Source organism: Parambassis ranga, chromosome 7 (assembly GCF_900634625.1).
Source record: "Parambassis ranga chromosome 7, fParRan2.1, whole genome shotgun sequence".
NCBI lineage: Eukaryota > Metazoa > Chordata > Actinopteri > Ambassidae > Parambassis > Parambassis ranga.
Window position 1 is genome coordinate 8,087,158 of NC_041028.1, and position 22,780 is coordinate 8,109,937.

At 42.5% G+C, this 22,780-nt stretch overlaps 2 protein-coding genes across 3 annotated transcripts; both read left to right on the forward strand.

The window, feature by feature from the left end:
* Positions 1 to 134: 134 nt before the first annotated feature.
* Positions 135 to 11,241, forward strand: ncoa6 (nuclear receptor coactivator 6). Of its 2 annotated transcripts, XM_028409364.1 has the most exons (17): positions 135 to 241; positions 942 to 1,282; positions 1,615 to 1,770; positions 1,911 to 2,012; positions 2,134 to 2,256; positions 2,364 to 3,185; positions 3,324 to 3,455; positions 4,049 to 5,345; positions 5,435 to 5,553; positions 5,653 to 6,116; positions 6,209 to 6,439; positions 6,530 to 9,614; positions 9,728 to 9,784; positions 9,897 to 9,927; positions 10,369 to 10,410; positions 10,658 to 10,791; positions 10,884 to 11,241. In XM_028409364.1, exons 2-17 carry the CDS (start codon positions 988 to 990, stop codon positions 10,928 to 10,930), a joined length of 7,137 nt encoding a protein of 2,378 aa, XP_028265165.1. In that variant the 5' UTR covers positions 135 to 241; positions 942 to 987; the 3' UTR covers positions 10,931 to 11,241. The 2 variants fall into 2 exon arrangements, with proteins under 2 accessions (XP_028265165.1, XP_028265167.1); XM_028409366.1 differs by lacking the exon at positions 10,369 to 10,410.
* Positions 11,242 to 11,537: 296 nt separating this feature from the next.
* top1b (DNA topoisomerase Ib) lies at positions 11,538 to 22,110 on the forward strand. The gene is made up of 21 exons (XM_028410775.1): positions 11,538 to 11,678; positions 11,990 to 12,014; positions 13,317 to 13,413; positions 13,922 to 14,054; positions 14,385 to 14,440; positions 15,339 to 15,443; positions 15,554 to 15,644; positions 15,751 to 15,836; positions 15,986 to 16,101; positions 16,167 to 16,288; positions 16,371 to 16,493; positions 16,571 to 16,758; positions 17,536 to 17,680; positions 17,773 to 17,916; positions 18,164 to 18,349; positions 18,839 to 18,907; positions 19,029 to 19,143; positions 19,468 to 19,595; positions 19,725 to 19,819; positions 20,011 to 20,160; positions 20,953 to 22,110. The coding sequence occupies exons 1-21, from the start codon at positions 11,646 to 11,648 to the stop codon at positions 21,053 to 21,055; spliced, it is 2,310 nt and encodes a 769-aa protein (XP_028266576.1). The 5' UTR covers positions 11,538 to 11,645; the 3' UTR covers positions 21,056 to 22,110.
* Positions 22,111 to 22,780: the final 670 nt, after the last annotated feature.

A 22,780-nucleotide genomic window follows, 5' to 3' on the forward strand; every position in this document is an offset into this window, starting at 1 on the left:
AAAGATGTTTTTTTTAATGTGATATGATTTATTTGACATTATGTCATAATTCCATTTCTTGGTTTATGCTCAGTGTTTCTTTGGGGGTCGATGATGCCCCTTCCTCAACTGGGATCTTATTTTGTAAAACACCACCGGAAGTGCTGCTGCTTACTGCTAGATTCCTTACACTTCATGTTTTGTTAGCTAATCTCGCAGCAGATGTCGTCTGGTTGAATTTATTTTCCGATAAATATATGTGGTAAGAATTCTGCTTCACCTATTTGCTTCTGATAATACGTCGGCAGTTAAAGTTAACAAACTGGGAAGCTAACATGCGATGTTTCAATGCATTCGTGATAAATTACCCTCTGTGCTACCATCGCTAATGTGGCTAACGTTTGCTAAACGCAGCTTTCGGGGAAGCCAGCAGGAACCGCCTTGACATTAATTGTATTTTCTTTAGTAGTACTGCTATAAATGTAATAATTTGAGGTGTAAGTGATGCTTATACCAGCATGAGAGTGCACAATGGTACATGTTAGATATTGTGTTGGCCCTGCGTATTTTGTTCGCTTTATGTTAGCTTACACTTGCTACACTGCTAAGGCCTGTGCTACTGCTGGGCCGATGATGCTGGCCAAGATGGTCCCATCGTGAATGATCGTAAATTTGTACTGTGTATCATTAGTTGAAATCACACTGCGTTTATAATAACCCACCTACAGAGCCGTTTTATTTTGTGACCTATAACAATGTCTGAGAGAAATACAACGTTACTGCTCAAGGTGATGCCACTGTGCACACTTGTACAAACGTGTTGTGTCATTAATTTACAGAAAGAAAGCACTGAATTTTAGACTGAAGCTTTTAACGTACCTACCTACCTACCTACCTAAGCTTGCCGTTCTGAGCTGTAATAGTAATTGCACCTGTGATCTGTGTCAAATGTGTGATTGCAGCATAAAACACTTCAGACGCCACTCCTAGTAAGAGGAGGAGGGGAGGATGGCACTCTCATGTACCCCACCTGAGGTGTCCCTAAGGACAGAGTATCTGGAGACTGATGGTGAATCCGACCGGGACTCTGGTGTTGGGGAGGATGCAGGAGAGGATTCTGACAATTGCCATGGATGTGCTTTAACAGATGAGGAGATGATAACGAACGAAGATGGCACTGAAGAAAACAGAAGACAAGAAGATTTTACAGTCTTTGTTGCCTTTCAAGGGAATATGGATGATGACGACTTCTCTCAAAAACTTGACACAGTTCTCAATGGAATACCCGATGTGCTCGATATGGGTTGGTTTCATATGCTTTCATTTTTTTACAATCTTGGAAAAAGCAGTATAGATGTTTTGAAATGAAAAGAAATTGACAGTTAAATTGTCTTCTTTAAGCCACTTTGCAGCATTTATTGTTGATATAGGTTAACCTTAACAGACATAATTTATCCCTCAGTTTTTTTGTGAGGCATAGTATTGTGAAACAAATCTAAGAGGGACACATAAATTCTAAGTTGAAGCATGTCCTTATTCTGTATGTTTTATAACATTTGATCAAGACAAAAACATCTTGTATACTCTGAAACTGCAACATCCTGCAGCCTTATTCATTAGTTGTGTCACTTTTAGGCTCTGATCAGCTACAGCTAAAGCATGTGGAACCATGGAACAGTGTGCGGGTTACCTTTAACATTCCTCGGGATGCTGCTGAGCGACTCAGACTGTTGGCCCAGAACAACCAGCAGCAGCTCAGAGACCTGGGGATTCTCTCTGTACAGATAGAAGGTAAGACTGTACCCTTCAAACTTGATACACTAGACTGCAACACCCCAGACTCTTGAGTGACTCTCTATGGTTACGTGCCTACTGTAACAAGCATTGTTAAATTAGCTAAGATGTTATTTTTCTGTTTATTTATGGTTTAGGGGAGGGCGCCATCAATGTGGCGATGGGACCAAATAGAGGACAAGAAGTTAGAGTAAATGGACCAATTGGTGCTGTTGGCTTCCCAGGTCAGCCTGGACAAGGTAATGTCATACTGAACTTAATGCTGTAACTGGTTAATTGCTGTGAAAATCAAAACTAATTCAAAGTCTGGCTTATTTGCCTGTTTACATATAATGAATTGGATGCATATATTTCAATCAGGGGGTGTAAGGATGGCTAATCCGTCAATGGTTCCCCCTGGGCCTGGTATGGCAGGTCAGCCCATGTTACCAGGAAGTAGTGGACAGGTCCATCCACGAATTCAGAGACCACCATCACAAACAGGTTAATGTCTTTGTCTACTTGGTATGATAATGTTCTCTGTGTCAAATGATACCATGTTGGAGAAGGTCATGCATGGGGCAGAAATAACAGAACTTCTATCCTCACAGATGTGATGGATCCAATGATGTCAGGTATGCCAGTTCAGCAGCAACAACTTCAGCACCAGCAGGCTGGTCCCCATGGCCCAGGCCCCATGCCTCCTCAAGCTGCCCATCCCATGCAGGCTTTGCAGCCTGGGAGACCACTCAACCCTGCTGCACTGCAGCAGCTACAACAACAGCATCACCAACAGCAACAGGCCCAGCAGCAAGCTCAGCTTTCTCAGCTTGGTTCTAGACCCCCCTTTAACCCATCAGGTCAGATGGCTGTGCCTCCTGGATGGAATCAGTTGTCCTCTGGTGTCCTCCAGCCACCTGCTGCTCAAGGAGGCCCTGGCTGGAGAAAGCCTCCCCCCCAAGCTCAAATGGTTCAACGTCCACCTTCCCTTGCTACGGTTCAGACCCCCAGTCATCCTCCACCACCTTACCCATTTGGGAGTCAGCAGGCTGGGCAGGTATTTAATGCAATGGGACAAGGACAGTTACAACAACAACAACAGGCAGGAATGGGTCAGTTTGCTGCTCCACAGCCTAAAGGCCAACAGGTTGCCCCTGGTGGTGTGGCAGGACCACCCAGACCCCCTCCACCCCTTCCACAAACTGTGCCACAGGGGAACCTCACTGCCAAGTCCCCTGGCTCGTCCTCATCTCCTTTTCAACAGGGTTCACCTGGCACACCTCCTATGATGGCTCAGAGGCCTACGACTCCACAGGGCTTCCCCCAAGGTGTTGGTTCACCAGGAAGAGCTGCCCTCGGACAACAGGGTAATATGCCACAAGGATTCATGGGAATGCCCCAGCATGGACAACCTGGGGCCCAAGTTCACCCAGGTGAGTTACAGTTGAATAACATTTCTTGTTAGACTGAAACCAATACTATAAAAACATTTTTTTTAATCAAAGTATACTTAAGAATACATTTTGTAGTCTGATGTGCACTGTAACTAAATTAGTAACTCCTGTTTTCAGGCATGCCAAAGCGTCCCATGGGCTTTCCAAACCCGAATTTTGTTCAAGGTCAGGTGAGTGCCAGCACTCCAGGAACCCCTGTTGGAGGAGCAAGCCAGCAACTGCAGAGCAGCCAAGCAATGACTCACACAGGTAAAATATCTATAACACTGTAGATGCACGCAGGTATTCTAAGGGCAACCATATAGGTGTAGTGTACACTATGCTACATTTTGTACAACAGAAGCAAGATTTATGCCATTACAAAAATCTTTAGGATCTATATTTGAAATTAAATCGTGTTTCCATGAGCACTGAGCACATATTGTCACTAAGTGGTTACATAAAATGTTTTTTTTCACTTATGATTATTTATTGCATACAATTATTCATTATAAATTGATTTTGTTGTTGTAATGAGAAAATCATCCTATACTAGCTACTATGCTAACTTTCATTGATGAAAGGTTTGCAGTTTAACACAGTAGTTTATTAGGTTAAGGCAGATGTTGCATTACAGTGAATTTTTAACATTGTATTTGTAGAAATATTACTTAGTATGACTTGCAAAGATTACCATCACACAAGCAGGATACTAATTGAGTGCATATAGGAATGGGGCTGTAGATTTGTGTCTTTATTTTTCTGTCACGCAATAACAGTCAGTAAAAGTCATACTAGTTATTAACCTCATATGAATCTGATTGAAGTAATTTCTTTACTTTTTTCTCTCCATTTTGTATCAGGTCCTCAGCCATCAGCCCCCCCACCAAACTCAATGCAGGGGCCACCCCATGCTCAGCCTAATGTTATGGGTGTACAAAGTGGCATGGCAGGTCCTCCCCCAGGTACAACTGCAGGGCCCAGTATGGGCCAACAACAGCCTAGTCTTCAAACCCAGATGTTGGGCCTCCAGCATCAGGCCCAGCCTGTGTCTTCCTCCCCCAGCCAGATGGTTCAAGGCCAGGGTGGTGGTCAGACTGTCCTCTCAAGGCCTCTCAATCAAGGGCAGAGAGGAGGAATGACCCCACCTAAGCAGATGATGCCTCAGCAAGGCCAGGGGGTGATGCATGGGCAAGGTCAGATGGTTGGAGGCCAAGGGCACCAGGTCATGCTGCTGCAGCAGCAGCAACAGCAGCAGCAACAACAGCAACAAAACTCAATGATGGAACAAATGGTTGTCAACCAGATACAAGGCAACAAGCAAGCATTTGGAGGAAAGATTCCACCTGGGGTCATGTCTGGACCAATGATGCGTGGTCCTTCACCAAATGTTCCAGGTAACATGGCTCAGTTCCAGGGCCAGGTTGGCCCTCAGCAGATGACTCCACAACAACAGCAGCAAATGGCACAGCTTCAGCAACAGCAGCTACAACAGCAGCAACAACACCAGTTGCAACAGCTACAACAGCAGCAACAACAGCAACAACACCAGCAGATGAATCAGTCACAGCAGGTTCCTATTACTGGTAATCCTAATCAAGCCATAGGCATGCATGGACAACAGATGAGACCTCCTGCCAGTCATCTTATTCAACAACAGTTGCAGCAGCAGCAGCAGTTACAGCAGCAACAGAAACAACAACAGGCCATGTTACAGCAGCAGCAACAGCATGCAGTTCAGCAACATCCACATGGCATGGGAGATCCTAATGGTGGAAATGGGGATTTGGGGGTCCAACAAATGGTTCCTAATATGCAGGCAGAGCAGCAGCAAGGCATGATGGTAGGCCCTCAGCACATGCAGATGGGAAATGGCCACTTTCCAGGTCATGGCATGAACTTCAATGCGCAGTTCCCAGGCCAGATGCAAATGGGGGGACCCTGTGGACAGGGAGGAGGGTTTCCAGTCAGCAAGGATGTTACTCTCACTAGCCCTCTGCTGGTCAACCTGCTGCAGAGTGATATCTCAGCCAGCCAGTTTGGACCAGGAGGAAAACAGGGAACAGGTGGGGTAAATCAAGCCAAACCTAAAAAGAAAAAACCAGCACGCAAGAAGAAGCCCAAAGAGGGAGAAGGACAACAGCAAGTAGAGGGACTTGGGTAAAAATGTATATTTGCTACAGTTTGTTTTATTACAAGATGAAAACCCCAGGTTTAACATATATTATTTTTCTGATTCTGTCCATTAGTGGGCTTGATGTAGCTGCTGGAATTGAGGATTCAGACCTCCCTAATCTGGCTGGAGAACCAGGTTTGGGCTTAGACAATTCAGGCCAGAAACTTCCTGATTTTGCTAACAGGCCTGCAGGTAATTGATAGAAATAAAGCAGTCATTATGTAACTATGTTAGATACCAATTAGTATTTCTCCACAGTTTTAATTTATACCTCTTTATAATTTAATATAGGCTTTCCTGGCCAACCTGGAGACCAGAGAGTATTGCAGCAGGCTCCTATGCAATTTATGCAGCAACAACAACAGCAGCAACAACAACAACAACAACAACAACAACAGCAGCAGCCACCACAACCACAACAGCAGCAGCATCAACAGCAAATACAACAACAAATGCAACAGCAGCAAATACAACAACAGCAAATGCAGCATCAGCAGCAAATGCAACAACAAATGCAACAGCAGCAAATACAACAACAACAACAGCAGCAGCAGCAGCAACAACAACAGCAGCAACAGTTACAACAGCAGCAACAACAAATGCAGCAACAGATACAGCAGATGCAGATGGGTCTCCAGAATGCTCAAGGGCAGCAGGTGATGACAGGGCCACAGGCTCCAGGACAAAGCCAGCCCCAAATGCACCCTCATCAGCTACAGCAGCAGCAAACACAACAGCCACATATGCAACAGCAGGTAGTATTATTGTATACATCAATAAGATTATTCTGCATAAACACAAAAAAGTGTCTATTCATACTTAATGTCGATCCTTTTCAACAACCTAGCAACAACAGATGATGATGATGCTGAAGATGCAGCAGGAGCAGGCAAAGAATCGCATGCCCATTCCTCCAGGAGGGCAGATTCCTCCTCGGAACATGGGCAATCAACCTGATGTGCAAAGGCATCCTTCTCAGCAGGGCAACATGCCTGTTATGATCAGCCTTCAGGGTCATGGAGGGGTTCCACCATCACCTGACAAAGCCAGGGGGATGCCGCTAATGGTGAACCCACAGGTGAGGGCCAAGTGCTGAGGCTTATGTAAACACTCGGTGTTGTTTACTTGGTAGTTAATTGTAGCTTGATTGATTTGTTCACCTCTCTAGCTTGCAGGCGTTGCGCGAAGAATGTCCCATCCTGATGCAGGGCAGGGTCCCCAGAACACTGGATCTGAAGATGCCCCTGCTGGTTCACATTTAAAACAAGACAGACCTGGTGGTCCAGAAATAGGGATTCAGCCTGGCAATGGAACCCAACAAATTATTTCCAATCAGGGCTCCAACACTCACATGATGAAGCAAGGCCCTGGTCCAGCACAAGTGCCCCAGCACACTGGAGCCAGTCCTCAGCAACAGTTACCCACTCAACCCCAGCAGGGAGGTCCGATGCCTGGTCATCATTTTCCTAATGTCCCCACAACTACACAGAGCTCAAGACCTAAAACCCCAAACAGAGCCAGCCCTAGGCCGTATCACCATCCTCTCACCCCAACTAATCGTCCACCCAGCACTGAACCCTCTGAAATTAATCTTTCACCTGAGAGGCTTAATGCTTCTATTGCAGGGCTGTTTCCACCAAAAATCAACATTCCTTTGCCTCCCAGGCAACCAAACTTAAACAGAGGATTTGACCAGCAAGGTCTGAACCCAACAACTTTAAAGGCCATTGGGCAGGCCCCCCCAAACTTAACTCTCCCAGGAAACAACAACAATGTCGGAGCAGGTGGAAATAACACTAACAACAATCAGCAATCTTTCTCTGCTAGTGCTGGTGCAGGGACTGCTGGTCCTAAACAGGACAAACAGGCTGGAGGGCAAGGTAAGAGGGCAAGTCCGAGCAATAGTCGGAGGTCAAGTCCAGCCTCTAGCCGCAAGTCGGCTACCCCAAGTCCAGGAAGACAAAAGGGGACTAAAATGGCCCCTATCACCTGCCCTCCCCAGCAGCAGCAGTTGGCCAACCCTCAGGGGCAAACAATGATGCTAAGCCCTACCTCAGTACCTCAAAGTCCAGTGTCTATGCCTTTACAAGTAAGTGGAGGGATAGAAGCACAACAAAACCAGAGCACCCTCCATGGCATTCAAGGTAACCCCTCTGATGGGGCTAGGGAAAGTCAGGGAATGATGACAGCAGAGCAACGGCAGATGCCCCAGCCTCAGGCTCAGCTTCATGCTCAGCTTCAGGCTCAGGTTCAGTCACAGCCACAACCACAAGCCCAGCCCCAGCCTTTGCGGGAGCTATCAATGCCCAGGATGGCAAGTCCTCGTCTCTCTGTACCTCAGCAGCCTAAATCTGACCTAGAACTGCAAGCTCCCACAGTTGATAGGCAACCAACACACCCAGTGCCTATGCAGGACTCTGAGGTCTCACCTGCTCTAAGAACGGCTCCAACCTCCCTCAACCAGTTACTAGATAACACTGGTGTTCCAAACATGCTTGTTCGGCCTACACAAAATAATACTGTCAGGGACGTCGCAGGAAAAGAAAGTCCCAAGTCTGCCTTGGATCAAGAAAGACCCCTTCACATCAATTCCCAAAGTACAGATGTATCAACATCTGTAACTACTGCTGCCACCATAAGTGAAACAGACATTAAGCCCAAACCTGCTGTCCCAGTCGCTACCAGTAGTCCTAACATGCAACCTGCCTCAATTTCCACCTCTCACACTCTAAATAACGTGAACTCAAATACTACTCCCAGCCTCAACCAAAACCCTATTTCAAGTCTTGGGGTTAATGCTAGTCTAACTGTAAACCCAACACCTGCTCTTTGTAGTAACAACAGTACTAACACTAATACTACCCCAAGTGTAAGCCCCATCCAGGTCACTTTTGGTCAGAACAGTTCTGCCTCAACAGTTAGCACCAGTTCTAATTCTAGCTCTGCTTTAAACCCAGCCACTTCAGTTCTAAAACCAAGCCCTAGTCCCAAACCTGTGACAAGTGTAAACTCAGTCATACAGATCCCTGCCTCTTCTAACACCGGGCCTCCCAACCAGATCACTGTGTTTGTCACATCAAACCCCATTACATCTGCCCCGACTCCACAGGCCGCATCTATGGTCTCCACTATGGTTGCTGTGCCTAACAAGAACATGAGACCCCAGGACATCCGGCAGCAGACCCCTGCCCCACGACCTCAATTTATTGCCACCACTCCTGTATTTATTAACCCAATTTTTCAGGTCCCAAGTGCATCTGGGGCTCCCAATACAGTTGTGCCACAGTCAGTCACCATGGTGGGGTCAATCCAGGTGTCTTCTACAAACATCCAAATTTCTCCTGCCTCAAGCTCTATCCAGGCTTCAGCAGCTAATATGACCAGTACTCAGCCCACTAGAAGTATTGTTGGACAGGTCCAAATTGCTACAAGTATGTCCTCATCTTCTACTGTTGGTACTGTACTGGCAACTCAGCAAATTAACCCTGGGGCTATGAAAACAGAAACTCTTGGTGAGACAGGTTCTGCTCAGAAATCTGCTCTTCCAGTTCAACAGCCCTCTCCACATCCAAGCCCATCAGCATCATCTCCCTTTCAGCCACCTCTGGCTTCTCCACCCTGCTCTAGTCCTGGAGCTGTTAATGCCATGCGAAAGAGCCCCATGTCTCCATCTCCTACTGCCCAGGTGAAAACTAAGCCTACACAGGCTGCTGTAGCTGTCTCTGGTACAGTTGACTCTGTGCAAAGTCCTGTACAGGGGCAAACAGGGTCTGCGCCACCACGCATCTTTCTTCCTCCTGCTACAGCCATTCAGATTGAAGCTCAAGCTGCCCATACTACTGCTGTTGCTGCAAGCAATGTTTCTCTCCCTGTGGTCTCCTCCCCAGTATCAGGTTCAGGGCAAATAACTGTTCCTACTCAGATTGTTGCCCAGGCACCATTGCCTGCACCTGCTTTAGTCTCAAGCCCAGCACAGGCTGTAACGTCTCAAGCCCCTGTTGTCACTGTAGTGGCTACCATGCCTGTTGTCTCTAGTTCTGCCATGCTCCCTACTGTTTCTCCTGTCCAAAGTCCGGTACCGTCTATTGTCCCAATTGTTGCTGCGCCGGGACCTGCTCAGGAGGTTTCCAACACCACATCTTCTCCAGCTGCTAACCCAAGTGGCATTCCATCAGGCCAGTCTGACCCCCCAACTGTGGAGCCTTCCATGTTACCAGCTGCAGCACCTGCTGAAACCATAGAGACCACCTCGGGTAAACAAAAATCATTAGGCTTGGAAACTATCTGTATCTGGGCTTGATCCTTTTTCAGAGTAAGCTAATGATGTGTATACCTTAATACAGAATTTCATCCTTTCATCTCCTAGAATCTACTCAACATGAAGTTCCTGCGCCACAGGAACCTATGTCCACTGAGAAGACTGGTAAGGATAGTTGTTCTTTTTAGGTGGTCTAAAACCTTGTCTCAAATAAACAGGAAAAATATGATTACGAATAAGCCAGAACGAGCTAATTTATGTGTTGTGCTGTTTTTAGGTGAAGAGGTCTCTTCAGGTTCTGAGCAGGGGTAAGATTCCATGTTACATTTACATGCTTTTAATTGGTGTATTGTTGATTGTATGTGTAGTTCTTCATGGGCTAAATGTTGCAAGGTATCCTCTACTATTGATCTTAAGACTCATGCTCTTGAAGACGAAATGCTTAGACATTTCACAATCCACTGAAACTAAGGGAGTTCATTTGGTTGGCCACGGTGGTACATGGTGTTAACAGTGAGCCTTGTGGCCTCAGCACTTGGTACGTATGATTAGCATGCAATATAAATATATTAATGCATGTCGAAAAGCTTTATCCAAGAACAGCCAATCACAAATCAAACTGTACCTCTCCACTTACCTTTATGGCCACATCTCTTTTCCTTGGGATTGTCATAATATGGTGGGGGAGTGAAGCCATGTTTGTTCAGCACAGTTTATAGTTTACCGCTGTTTTTCCACTTCTATCACAGATGGGCAAAGAAAAGAAAGACGCCCATCAACTTAGTCCCAAGGTATGTATTTTAACATGTTTGTGCTGCAAAGACACAAGCAGTGATTATGTCAACGTAGTGGATGCTGTCGGGATGAAGATGGACAGTATCTGTGGTAGACGAGGAAAAACAGCAGAGTCCTGATTGGTATCACATCTTTCTAAATAGAGCAGAGTTAACCAACATCCTTACATGTTCAGTAACACATTCTTGTGTTGTCCTTCCTTCCTTCCTTGTCGTTCGTTGTTTTTCTGTCTGGTTCTCCCAGGGCTCCTGTGGAGAAGCCCAAGGGGCCAAGCAGACGTAGCTCCCGGGCAGAGAAGGAGGTGGAGGAGGAGCCAGTAGCGGACAGTGGCATGAGGAAGAGATCAGCCAGGCCTGGAACCAGTGCTGCTGTAAAAGGTAACGTGAACACTGCATCTGAGCTATACATGTGGCAATGCTCTATTTTTTGTGTAAAACAATTTTAAGCTTTTTGTTTTTGTTTTAAACAGAAACTGGAGCGAGTCCCACCCAGGCAAAACGAAGGAAGTCCAAATAGGCAACCTGTGAACTGTACTGTATATATTTTGTTTCCCGCTGTGAATCAATGGATATTGGTTTCTCTGGCCAAGATCATTTTTACTGGAGGAAGAAACCATGTACAGATTGTTTTAAAAAGAATTACGCTGTTGTTTTGTCCTTGCTATTTTGTGAGATTGTAGTTAGAATGTGTGCATACATTTTGTGTGAATGTGCTTTTTATATTAAATGCTGGATTAGTCACGTGAAGACTGATATTGAAGCTTGTCATTACTGTATAATTATGTTGTAAAGCTGAATTAAATTTTCTACTGCTTTTGCTCTGTGAAACTGATTTGTTTAATGAGTTAGTTTGGGTTGTTGTCGGTTACAGTTTGCACAGTCTTTACAGTATTACTTTTTAATTTAGCAAATACAGAAAACAAACTACCATATAGATTCAAACTACGCCAGCGGGCTAAAGAAAACATCCTTTATGATAGTGCGATCATAAATAATCGTGAATGGAAATGATTTGTACCCACAGCGATTTGCTGTATGATGTTTTGATACTGATTCAGGTAGGGCTTTATCTGCGTTGAGGTCGTGGTGAGCATGCGCAGTGCGTAAAGATTGGGACTCCATTCCGGGCTGTCAGTGAGGGTTCCCTGAGCCTCGCATCCTGTACAGTCGCATCTTGAACAGCTGCCTACTGTGCTAACTTTACCTGCTTTACAAACAAAAACTACTTGACCATGAGCGGAGTTTATGGACGCGGACACTCTCAGGTAGCTCTTGGCCAATAATTCATGTTTTATGGACAGTTAATAGCAATTCCTCTGTAATAGCTGTTATTACACGACTGTTGACCGTAGGGATGTCAAAGATACGAAAGAATCCTTTGTAAACGCTATAAGTTAGCTTGTCCTCTTTGCCCTGGTAGAGAAAACTTCTAATATATGGCGACTGTTTTAGTTATATGGTTGCAGAATATACATATTTCTTCGTTACATTTGTATGCCATTTCAAACTTGAATAACCGAGCTACCGGCATTTTTAAAATTGAAATATTAAAAACATATTTCTCATTTATTTTCAGGTCAATTGTGGATCTAAAGGAAGCGGTATGTCCTCTGATGAGGATTTTTATTCATATTGAGTGTGATTTCTAGTCGGAATACCTGTCTACTGTTAGTTTTTAAAGGACAGAAATGGCGTCCCAGAGACTAAGTCCCTTCTCCTCCACTCTCTTGCGGCTATTGTTCAAAAAGAGGGTCTCAAATACACACTTGCCAACGTCGTATTTTTAATCTGATAAGGTATTCTGAAAGGGCCTGGCGTCGTGTACATTTTGCACGCTTTAGTTTGGCAACATGTACCTGCAATTACAGCGAATTTTGGAGCCGAAAGTGGCCGAATTGGGGTTGAGGACTTAGTCTCTGCGCCATTTTCTTTTTCAGTGTGTAGCAGCCAGGGCGCCGAACAGTGAGCCCAACTGTCTGCCGTGATATGGAGGCTAGGGCTGGGAGCTTATCGCCTCTCCCAGCCCGTATCTCAGCCCCACCTGCACTCTGCCTCCATCTCTGTTGTCAAAGACATTTATCTGCGCTGCCAGCAGGAAATACTCGTACAGGAGTTTAAAACTTCAGTCACACAAAAGGAAAGTTGCACTACATTTTTAAAAACATATGCCTCAAGCAAAACTGCACAAGTTATAGCCCTCACACAGCAGTTTTATATACAGCAGTATTAAACTCCTGCAAAGTTGAGAACACTACTTATCCTTGAAGGATTCATTTGCTGCACGATTTGATGGAAAGCAAAAGCAGTCAGTGTGAACGTGTTTGGTTTGTAAGGTGGGTGTTTATTATTGTTTCATATGACAGTACTGTTATTAAACTGCTGTGACAACAGGGAGCTGCAAGGTGATGATCAGGCAAAATCAGGTCTTCCTCAGGAGGGATTGCACTCACCAGGAAACATTTTAATATTAACTCATGTACAGTCATTAGAGTGTATTAATCTGACTGGCAGCATCAGGGGATAATAACTGTTTATAATTTAATACACGAGTTTGGTAATATCGAAGGCAACTAAGTAAATTTGCTGTGTGCTGCTTCTGGTCCAGCTGCACTTGTATTTTGATGTAATCATCTGTGTAATCTTTGACAAAGTTTAAGAATATGCTGATGTTTTTGTCCATTTGTTTATACATAGTAACTATAAAGCTCACAAGTTATGGGTTGAAAAGAGAAGTTTTCCCTTACTTTGTCTGTGCTTATGTTGCCTGGGTGGAGACACTACCTCAAAAATCTTTGAAAGTCAGGTGTAAGCTTGTTTTTAGATAATATTCAATTTGTATATAAAAAATATATTTGTTTTGATCCCTAAAATGCTTTTAAACAAGTCGATCCTTTTCATTGTAGACACACACAAACATAAAGACAAGTACAAAGACAAGGAACACAGACACAAGGAACACAAGAAAGACAAGGAACGTGAGAAAATCAAGCACAGCAACAGGTAGGATGTGTTTTTCTTTGGAGTCTGGAGAAATAATACATAATAATATGTAATATATACATATTACAGTTCACAAAAACTGTTAACTTTTATCTTTGCTCTCTTTATCTTGCTCTTTGGCTTCGGTTAGTTCAGTCAGTGAGTAATATTTACAAATAAGTTATTTGTTTGCTGATGATGCCTGCGTAAAATATACAAAAAAGTCACAGAGGCTTTGGCAAGTTAAATCTCCCAAATGCACATTTATGAATGACATCTGCAGTGCATTTGTAATTTGAGCCATTGTGAAACATTTGCTCTTGCTTCCCTTTGTCTAGTAGAAATATTTGTGGACAGCAGTATAATAGCAGATTCATTACTTTGGCTATCTTTACTGGCTGTTGTCTATGACACAGTCATTGTAATGTGAAAAAAATTATTATAAATGTATGTTGCTGCTGGTTGGTTGTTCTGACCATGTCTGACCTCCTGCACTTGATCTCTGACCTCTGTGGCTTCTGTGTACCAGTGAACACAAGGATCACTCTGAGAAGAAACACAAGGACAAAGAGAAGCTGAAGCACAGCAATGGCAGCTCAGACAAGCACAGGGAAAGACACAAAGAGAAAGACAAGGACAAAGAGAAGAGGAGAGAAGAGAAGGTTTGTTAATAGCTAGTCAGTATGGCTTTTGCACCAACCGGCTGTTTGGTGTATATATTTTGTTTTTTCATCGTGACTGAATAATTATATGGTGACACTAACATAAAAGGTTTCTCATGATCTTGATCCTGACACAACACTTGTGTTTATTATTGTCTTTTTTCCTATGATTGCTTTTGAGACAAAACAAAACAATACATCACTAATAAGCATGCAGATGGCCTCTCCTCCCATCAAGTCTGTCTAACTATGAGTAAAACTGTTTAAAAGATGTGAAAGCCTTTGTCGCACAGCATGACGTCCTGCTTTATTTCTGCTTGTTTCTGACAGATTCAGTCATCGTATTTAGACAAGCCCAAAAAGGAGAAGGAAAATGGATATGTAAGGTAAACAGCATCTCTTTGTTGTGAGTGTCACAAAAAAGTAGTATCCCAGGGTATACTTTCACGATAACCTGTGCTCCAAACCTTCCAAGCTTTAGGTAGATCAGATGAGCAGTTGTTAAAAAAACAAAAAAACAAAAAAACAGATTTCTTGCCTTTATTGACACATTTTGGTAGGAAATAGTACACATAAAAACATATGTGTACACAATCTGTTCAAAGTTATATTTACTTAAGAAACCATGCTATTGTGCTTTTACTAAAGAGTGTTAGTTTTAACTAAATAGTGTAACAAAAGACTTATGGGTGGCCTGTGGGTCTCTAAAGGAGGATATCTAAACCATTTGGCTTTCCTTGATGAACATCTGTATGACAGATATAGATGCTCTGTGGAGAACATTGTTAAGCTGTGCCAACTTCTTGATGTTGCAAATTCTGCTCAAGAATTCTCCTCAACTGGAGTGTATGCCTGTGTAGGAGGGCAACCTCCTGTCCTGTCATCCCACAACTGAGAATGACTGAAACATTAAGAACATTTGTCGTTCTTATAAGCCTACTTACAGCTACTGCATTTATTTATCATTATTTTTACAATAATTTGCTTCTTAAGTTGCTTCTTTAACAATAGTGCTAAAATGGTTAAGCAATATATAAGAATAATCATAAGCAAAACAATAATTTAATGGAACATGCAAATGTAATTATGGTCAGAGCCATTTGTTCCCTAATGATGGTGCAGTGATATTATAAGCCTATTAACTTACACATTCACACTGTGATATTTGTGCCAGCTGTCTGTCCTGTAGTTGGCAGCTGCATCTGTGTATCTATTAGGTGGAATTATTTTTTTACATTTATTCATATGTAATATGCAGTTCACTGTTTTTTTCCCCCAACTTAGAGACACAAGCCCAGCTGCCATAAAGAGCGAGCCTGAAGAAGACAATGGCTTCTACCCCTCCCCCCATCACATTAAGACCTCCAAACGAGAGTACGATGATGAAGAGTAGGTGTCATTCAGATAAGTTCAAAACATGTCCATTTACAGTTTAGGTTTAGTTTTGTTGCAATTGTGTAACCTAATCTTCCGTTGTGTGGCATTAAAATTGTTTACAGGTTTGAACACAAGCCCAAGAAAGTCAAGGTAGAACATGACAAAAAGGCCAAGAAAAGGAAACATGAGTATGAAGATGACGAGGAGGAGGAGGTTAATTTAGTTTTTGTTCATTATTGTGATCATGATACATTCGGCAGGCTGGAGTGTCTGCTGTTCGTGTTCTGTAGATTTATTTTCTTTTAATCTGGTTACTTAGGATGTCAAGCACAAAAAGAAAACAAAGGACAAAAAGCTAACAGAGGGAAAGAAAGCCAAAAAAGAAGAAGAGGAGAAGTGGAAATGGTAAGATAATTTCAGGGACAAATTGTTCTTTTCCTCAGGAAATTACAACCCAAGAACAGTTAGCTGATATGCAACAACTACAGAGAAGCAGATACCATATTTGTCTTTTCTCTCACCGGCTGTGTTTTGTTGTTGTTTATGGTGATTAGGTGGGAGGAGGAAAGATATACTGATGGCTCCAAGTGGCGCTTCCTTGAACATAAGGGTCCAGTGTTTGCACCACCATATGAACCTTTGCCTGACAACGTTAAATTTTACTATAACGGTGAGTACGTCTGTAAAAAATATTTAGTACATTTTGGCCAAGACTACATGTATTTTTCTTTGCAGGTAAACCTATGAAACTTAGTGGTCCTGCTGAGGAGGTAGCCACATTTTTTGCCAAGATGTTGGATCATGAGTACACCACTAAGGACATCTTTAGGAAGAACTTTTTTAAGGACTGGAGGAAGGTGAGGAAAATGTTGTAGTGTTTTAAGATGTACACAAAGAGTTATAAGAGAATTTAAATTGCCATATATTTTCTCATTTTAGGAAATGACATCAGAGGAAAAGTGTGTGTTAACTGACCTGAATAAGTGCAACTTCAGTGAGATGAATGAGTACTTCAAGATCCAATCAGAAGCCAAGAAACAGATGTCAAAAGAAGAGAAACTGGTAGGCCTACATTCATGGGTACTCCCCCAACCTTTAGAGTGTTTCGGAGTCTTTTAATATTTTTCTTCACTCTGTAGAAAATAAAAGAAGAAAATGAACGACTCCTCCAGGAGTATGGTTTCTGTATCATGGACAACCACAAGGAGAGGATTGGAAATTTTCGCATTGAGCCGCCGGGACTCTTCCGAGGACGAGGTGACCATCCGAAGATGGGCATGCTGAAGCGCCGCATCAGACCTGAAGACATCATCATTAATTGTAGCAAGTGGGGGAAACTTATTACCACAATTATTACCACATTCCATCACTTCTAACAGTGTAGTTATTCATGTTTAGATGCACAGGAAAGCCACCACGTCATGTTGTTTTTGCACCTAGTTCTGAGTTGTACCACAAGGTGGCCCTGTCAAACCACTGTAGGTGAAATTACATAATGAGATCGTTTCACATTGTGTGAAGTAGAAGTGTCAGATGAAAATGTGTACCGTATGCTTGTAAAAAGAATACTGTAAGTGGATGCCTGTCTAAGCTTTTAAGTCTGTCAGAAAGTAAGACATTACATTCATCGTCTTTTTCTGCACTACCCCTGTTTTCTTTCCTCTTTATCTTTCTGTCCATCATCTGGTACAACTATCATGTTGTGTTTGCTGGATGTATTTATAGACTGTGGGAATAATGTTCTTTTTTATCTCTGTCATTCCATGCCTTAGGGGTATGTGTGTGTGGGGGGGGAGGCTACTTTGTAATTCAATTCAATTGGCATCAAACAGAGGCATGCCTGTGTCATATTCGGTATTGCAGATGCATAACTGACATACATGCACATGTGCTGGCACTGTGTCAAGGGTTGTCTTCCTGTCAGAGTACATTGCATCTGTTTAAACAATAACAACCCAGGGAGGACCTGATAACCTTACTGTACATTGTGTTCATAGTGGGTTTTGTTTTTACTGTCATATTTGTCTAAGCTGTTTATGCTATATGTAAACATGCATGTTAAACTCACACACCTTTTTAGTAAATATTGTTTCTCTTTCCACAGGGACTCCAAGCACCCTAAACCTCCCCCAGGAACAAAATGGAAGGAAGTTCGCCACGACAACAAGGTGACCTGGTTAGCTTCTTGGACAGAGAACATCCAGGGATCCATCAAGTACATCATGTTGAACCCTAGTTCCAGAATCAAGGTACCTGTGCTTTCACATCGTCAGCTTTCGGTTAAATATTTTTTATCAGTGTTTTTCTTGATGCAAGAAATATCATCTGCTTGTGTGTGCAGGGAGAGAAGGACTGGCAGAAGTATGAGACTGCACGGCGTTTGAAGAAGTGTGTGGATCGCCTACGTTCACAGTATAGAGATGACTGGAAGTCGAAGGAGATGCGGATCAGACAGAGGGCGGTGGCACTGTATTTTATAGACAGGGTGAGGAAAACAAACTGAAATGAAATTAACATTGTGAAAACATTACCAACCGGGTGCATCCCAAAAAAAGCAAAGGATGCCAAAAGACATTAGGGTGTAGTGTACTGCAAAACGGTACACTTACCCTTTTGTCCAATATGTTTTAGGGACTAATTCTTGACTGCTGATAATGAGTTGCAAGTAGGGGCGCCACATTGCTGTATATGTCTCAGTTTTCTTGTGATGATTGTGTGTGTTTTTCTTGTAGCTGGCACTGAGGGCGGGTAATGAAAAGGAGGAAGGTGAGACAGCGGACACTGTCGGCTGCTGCTCGCTGCGGGTGGAGCACATCAAACTGTATCCTAAGATGGATGAACAGGAGTATGTGGTGGAGTTTGACTTCTTGGGAAAAGACTCCATTCGCTACTACAACAAGATCCCAGTGGAGAAGAGGGTAAGAAAAGGAATGAGGGTAAAAATAGGAACTGTGACAGACACTGTATATTACAGCGCAAAGCTGTGATTTCAGTTGTTTGAATGTGTTGGTTGTGTATGTGACAAAATTTTGTGTTAATGAGATAAGAAGTTTCTACACTGAGGATGTTTGCACAGGCAGGTGATCAGACACTAAAAGCTTTCCGTCAGCTCTGCCTCAGAGGGTGGTCTGTTTCCTGCTATTAACAGAGTGTACTCTCTCTCTCTCTCTCTCTCTCTCTCTCACACACACACACACACACACTATAGAAACACAACACAATAGGAAACATAGCAGGAATTTTCAGTTTTCAGAAAATCTGTTTGGTTACGCTTCCCCTCTGCTTTGTCACCTTTACCAAAAACAAGTGCTAATCTGCAATCAATAACCACCAGAAATGAGATGACACCCCCTTGTGGCAGAAATGTAATTGTACAGGATCCATAAGTTGTTATTCTTTCTTATCAGGTGTTTAAAAACCTCCAGTTGTTTCTCGAAAACAAGCAGCCTGAAGACGACCTTTTCGACAGATTGAATGTAAGAAACCCACACAAATACCTGAGCTGTATTTTAAATTAACTGTTTACATTTCAGTTTGTTAACATGTTTATCTGTTTTGCCCAACTGTAACTTCATTCCACCTGTCTTTGTCCTGCAGACTTCTATTCTAAATAAGCACTTACAAGAGCTGATGGATGGACTCACAGCAAAGGTCTTCCGTACATACAATGCCTCTATCACCCTGCAGCAGCAGCTCAAGGAACTTACCTGCCGTGAGTGATGGTTCAGATTGTCACATGAACACAATGAAATCAACTATATAAGTTAACTACCTGTAAAAAAACAACTCACTCCACCTGCTACACAAGCAAAATATACCGTACAATGCAGTATAAGTGCCAATACATTACAGGACCTGTCCTGTGTGTACTGTGACAGCTGTGACCCTGTAATACAGGGCATATGGGTTAAAACAGGAATTTATGGATGTACCTGTAATATGTACCTGTATATGACTTATATGACTTATTTTGCCTTTTATTAATTTAAAAAAAATTCCTTTCTTACTTACTTGTTGTACCTTGTTGGTTCTACAGCTGATGAGAACATACCAGCAAAGATCCTGTCATACAATCGAGCCAATCGAGCGGTGGCCATTTTGTGTAACCATCAGAGAGCTCCACCCAAAACCTTTGAGAAGTCCATGCAAAACCTTCAGAACAAGGTGAGCCTCCATGTTACCCCATTCTGTTGAATTTTGTTGGTTCTCTAAATAAAACGTTTTTGTCATAGTGGAAGATAAAGGTCTGTCCATGGTGCATTTTTTCTTCACATGTATTTGCTTTGATTGCAGATTGATGAGAAACAAAGTCAACTGTCCGCAGCCAGGAAGCAGCTGAAAGCAGCCAAGGCTGATCACAAGGCTTCCCATAATGACAAGAGCAAAAAGTAAGAAAGCTAACCACTCTTTGTCCCTGGTAGAATGTGTCCTAAACTTTACGTTTGTGGAGTCAGTGCATCTGTTTTTTCAGTCCCTCTGTATAATTCTTCCTCATCGTGTGGCTGTGCAGCTCTGTCTTGTTTTGTTTGGTCAGTATTGTTATTCCCATTTCTTGGTTTGCATCCTCTTTCTGTCTCAGGGCTGTGGAAGTGAAGCGTAAGGCTGTACAGAGGATAGAAGAGCAGCTCATGAAGCTCCAGGTGCAGGCCACAGACAGAGAGGAGAACAAGCAGATTGCTCTGGGAACCTCCAAGCTCAACTACCTTGATCCACGCATCTCTGTTGCATGGTATTAATGTAGCACAATTTTTCTGTGTTTATACTGTTAACTATTTAATCACAGTTGTCACTGTGATTAAAACAACTGGGAGTAAATCATTTACTGTTGCATGGGTGAGCTGTCTCTGAGTGGGTGAGAGTGTGGAGTACATATCTACCTTGGTGACAGAAAGGCAGGAAATGCTCTTGCATTGTAGGAAAAGGAGCAGCACAAGCAAAAAGCTAACGGCTGCAAAAGGCAAATAAGAGGAAGAAAAGCGTGTGAGCGCAAGGAACAATGGGGTTTGTTTCTGAAAGCCAGGGAGCGTCCCCAAACAGCACTCCTTCCTCCATGTGGGAAGTCAATAAGGAGCTGTCTGTGGCTGACTGGAGGGTCAGGCCACAGAGAAGAGAAACACTGGGGGAAACAGAACAGATATAGCTGCTTTAAAACCTCTTCAAGAAAACTCTACAAGTCCAGATGCCTTGCTTCAACCTTCTGAATCAAGTGGGCTACAAGAATTCTCCATGTTTTGACTTGCTGGAGTGTGTAAAGGATGGGTTTCACTCTAAAGGGTGGTGCATGGGAACCTGGCATACTGTCTGTATTTGTGAGAAAATGGACAACAGACATCAAGACACAGTGGCTTGACAGCTAGTGAATTTAAACTATAGAAAAAGTAGGTAATTTGTTTTAGATTAGCACTGGAGCTAACCACCTTGTCATTATAAAGTGAGCTATTACAACCCAGAAAAATGAACATTTCTCATTGTTTTCCCATTCTGATGTCATTTTTGTCCTGACCTTTCATCCTCTCTCCAGGTGCAAGAAGTGGGGTATTCCAATTGAGAAGATCTACAACAAAACCCAGAGAGAGAAGTTTGCCTGGGCAATTGACATGGCTGACGAGGACTATGAGTTTTAAATATCCAGACTTTTTTACCCCTGCCTTTGATTGTAAAGATGGTTAGTAGTAAACAATGAATAATTCCAGTGGGTGGTTACTGCAGGACTGCAAAGGATGACACAAAGACTTTGCTGAAGCTGTGATCACAGATGAATAATTGTTCTGTGTATATATACATGAATTGGTGGTGTGTAAAGGAGAACAGACTCCTGAACCAAGAAGCCAAAGGGCAACTCTCCTAACTCTCCTTACAGTAGTGTGTATGTAGCTGCAGCTATCTGCCCATGAACAAACAACTATGAAAACATTAGTATTATCTTTTATCAGATAAAATATACTAAAAATGTGTAAGCCATCAGTAAGCCATCAGATTTATTGAAAAATGTCTCTATTCTCATAGAATAATTAATGAATAAATGTTTGTATGGGAGACTGTGAGAAACATCATGAGAGAGATAATGTGATGAATTTCTTGGATTTGTTGTAGTGTTTGAGATGACTTTAAAATGGGTCTGACAGACTGATGACAGTGTGAGGAATAGAAACCATAGCACTATGCTCACATCATTTTATTATATTATTATTATTATTATTACACAGAATGTCATCTTTTATCCATTCAGTTTGTTTTCACTGTTTATTTCAGGGATGTACATATTTGCCATTTTTCAGTGTTTTTAAATATGTGTACTGTATGCATTCGACATCATTCATTGCTCATATGCAACTCCTGTGTGTCTGTTTTCTGTGTTTTATAAAGGCCTAACATTGATATTGGTTACTTGAAACAGCTGAAATACAGCTTATGTTTGTGTGCCAGATTTAAAAGAGATTGTTGTGGGTTCTTGTGAGGAGGGTGTGGATTTTTGCCAAAACAGAAGTCTTATCATTGTAATGTGCTGTTTTGTATTGCTGTGACAAAGCAGAAAGTGTTTTTGAATTCATTTTCAAATGTGAATGGATATTTTAACTTTTGCATTGGATCATTTCCTGCTATTTGAGCATTAATCACACAATCTGATCCTGATTGATTGAACGCTTATTGTTTGGAGCTTTGTAGTTTTCAAAATAAAACCCCAACCTTGTCCCTTTTGTCTTTACCTTGCTATTTTTTAATCATGTGAAATGTGAAATTGGAACTCAAACAAACAATCTCCTTTACTGTGTATACAAAGAGAAACATAATCCTGTCAGAGAGCCAGTCAACTCAAGGGTCAAAGTTCAGTAATTAATTTATCTATTGTTCAACGTGATCATGATAATTTACATGTATTTCTTTCTGTTCAAACAAATAATTTAGCTAAATAAGATTTAAATAAATTATTTAGTAGTGTACAGTCAAAAAAGTTATCTGACAACAAAGGCAGAGTGCGTCTTTAAGAGGCCGATCACAGGCGCTCCTACTGGAGGATGAGATGCGTCAAGCTCACCGGAGAACCGCCAGGCTGTGTCGGAAGCACGGTAATTGTCTCCAAAATAAATGCACAATGTTTTATAAAACATTTTTATTTTGTTCGCTGCAGCGCAACAGGTAGTTGTTAATCATTGTCACCAACAGCTCCTGGCCCAGCACATGTAATTGATTGTATTGTTACAAAAGCAAGTTGATTGAGCTTTCACTTAAAAACTGGCCAATGCACAGGTAGGGACTATATACCTATGCTCACTGATGCACAGCCAGTCATGGTGGAAAATGAATCCTTAACATCAAGCACTTGCACCACATTGTGCATGAAACGAAAT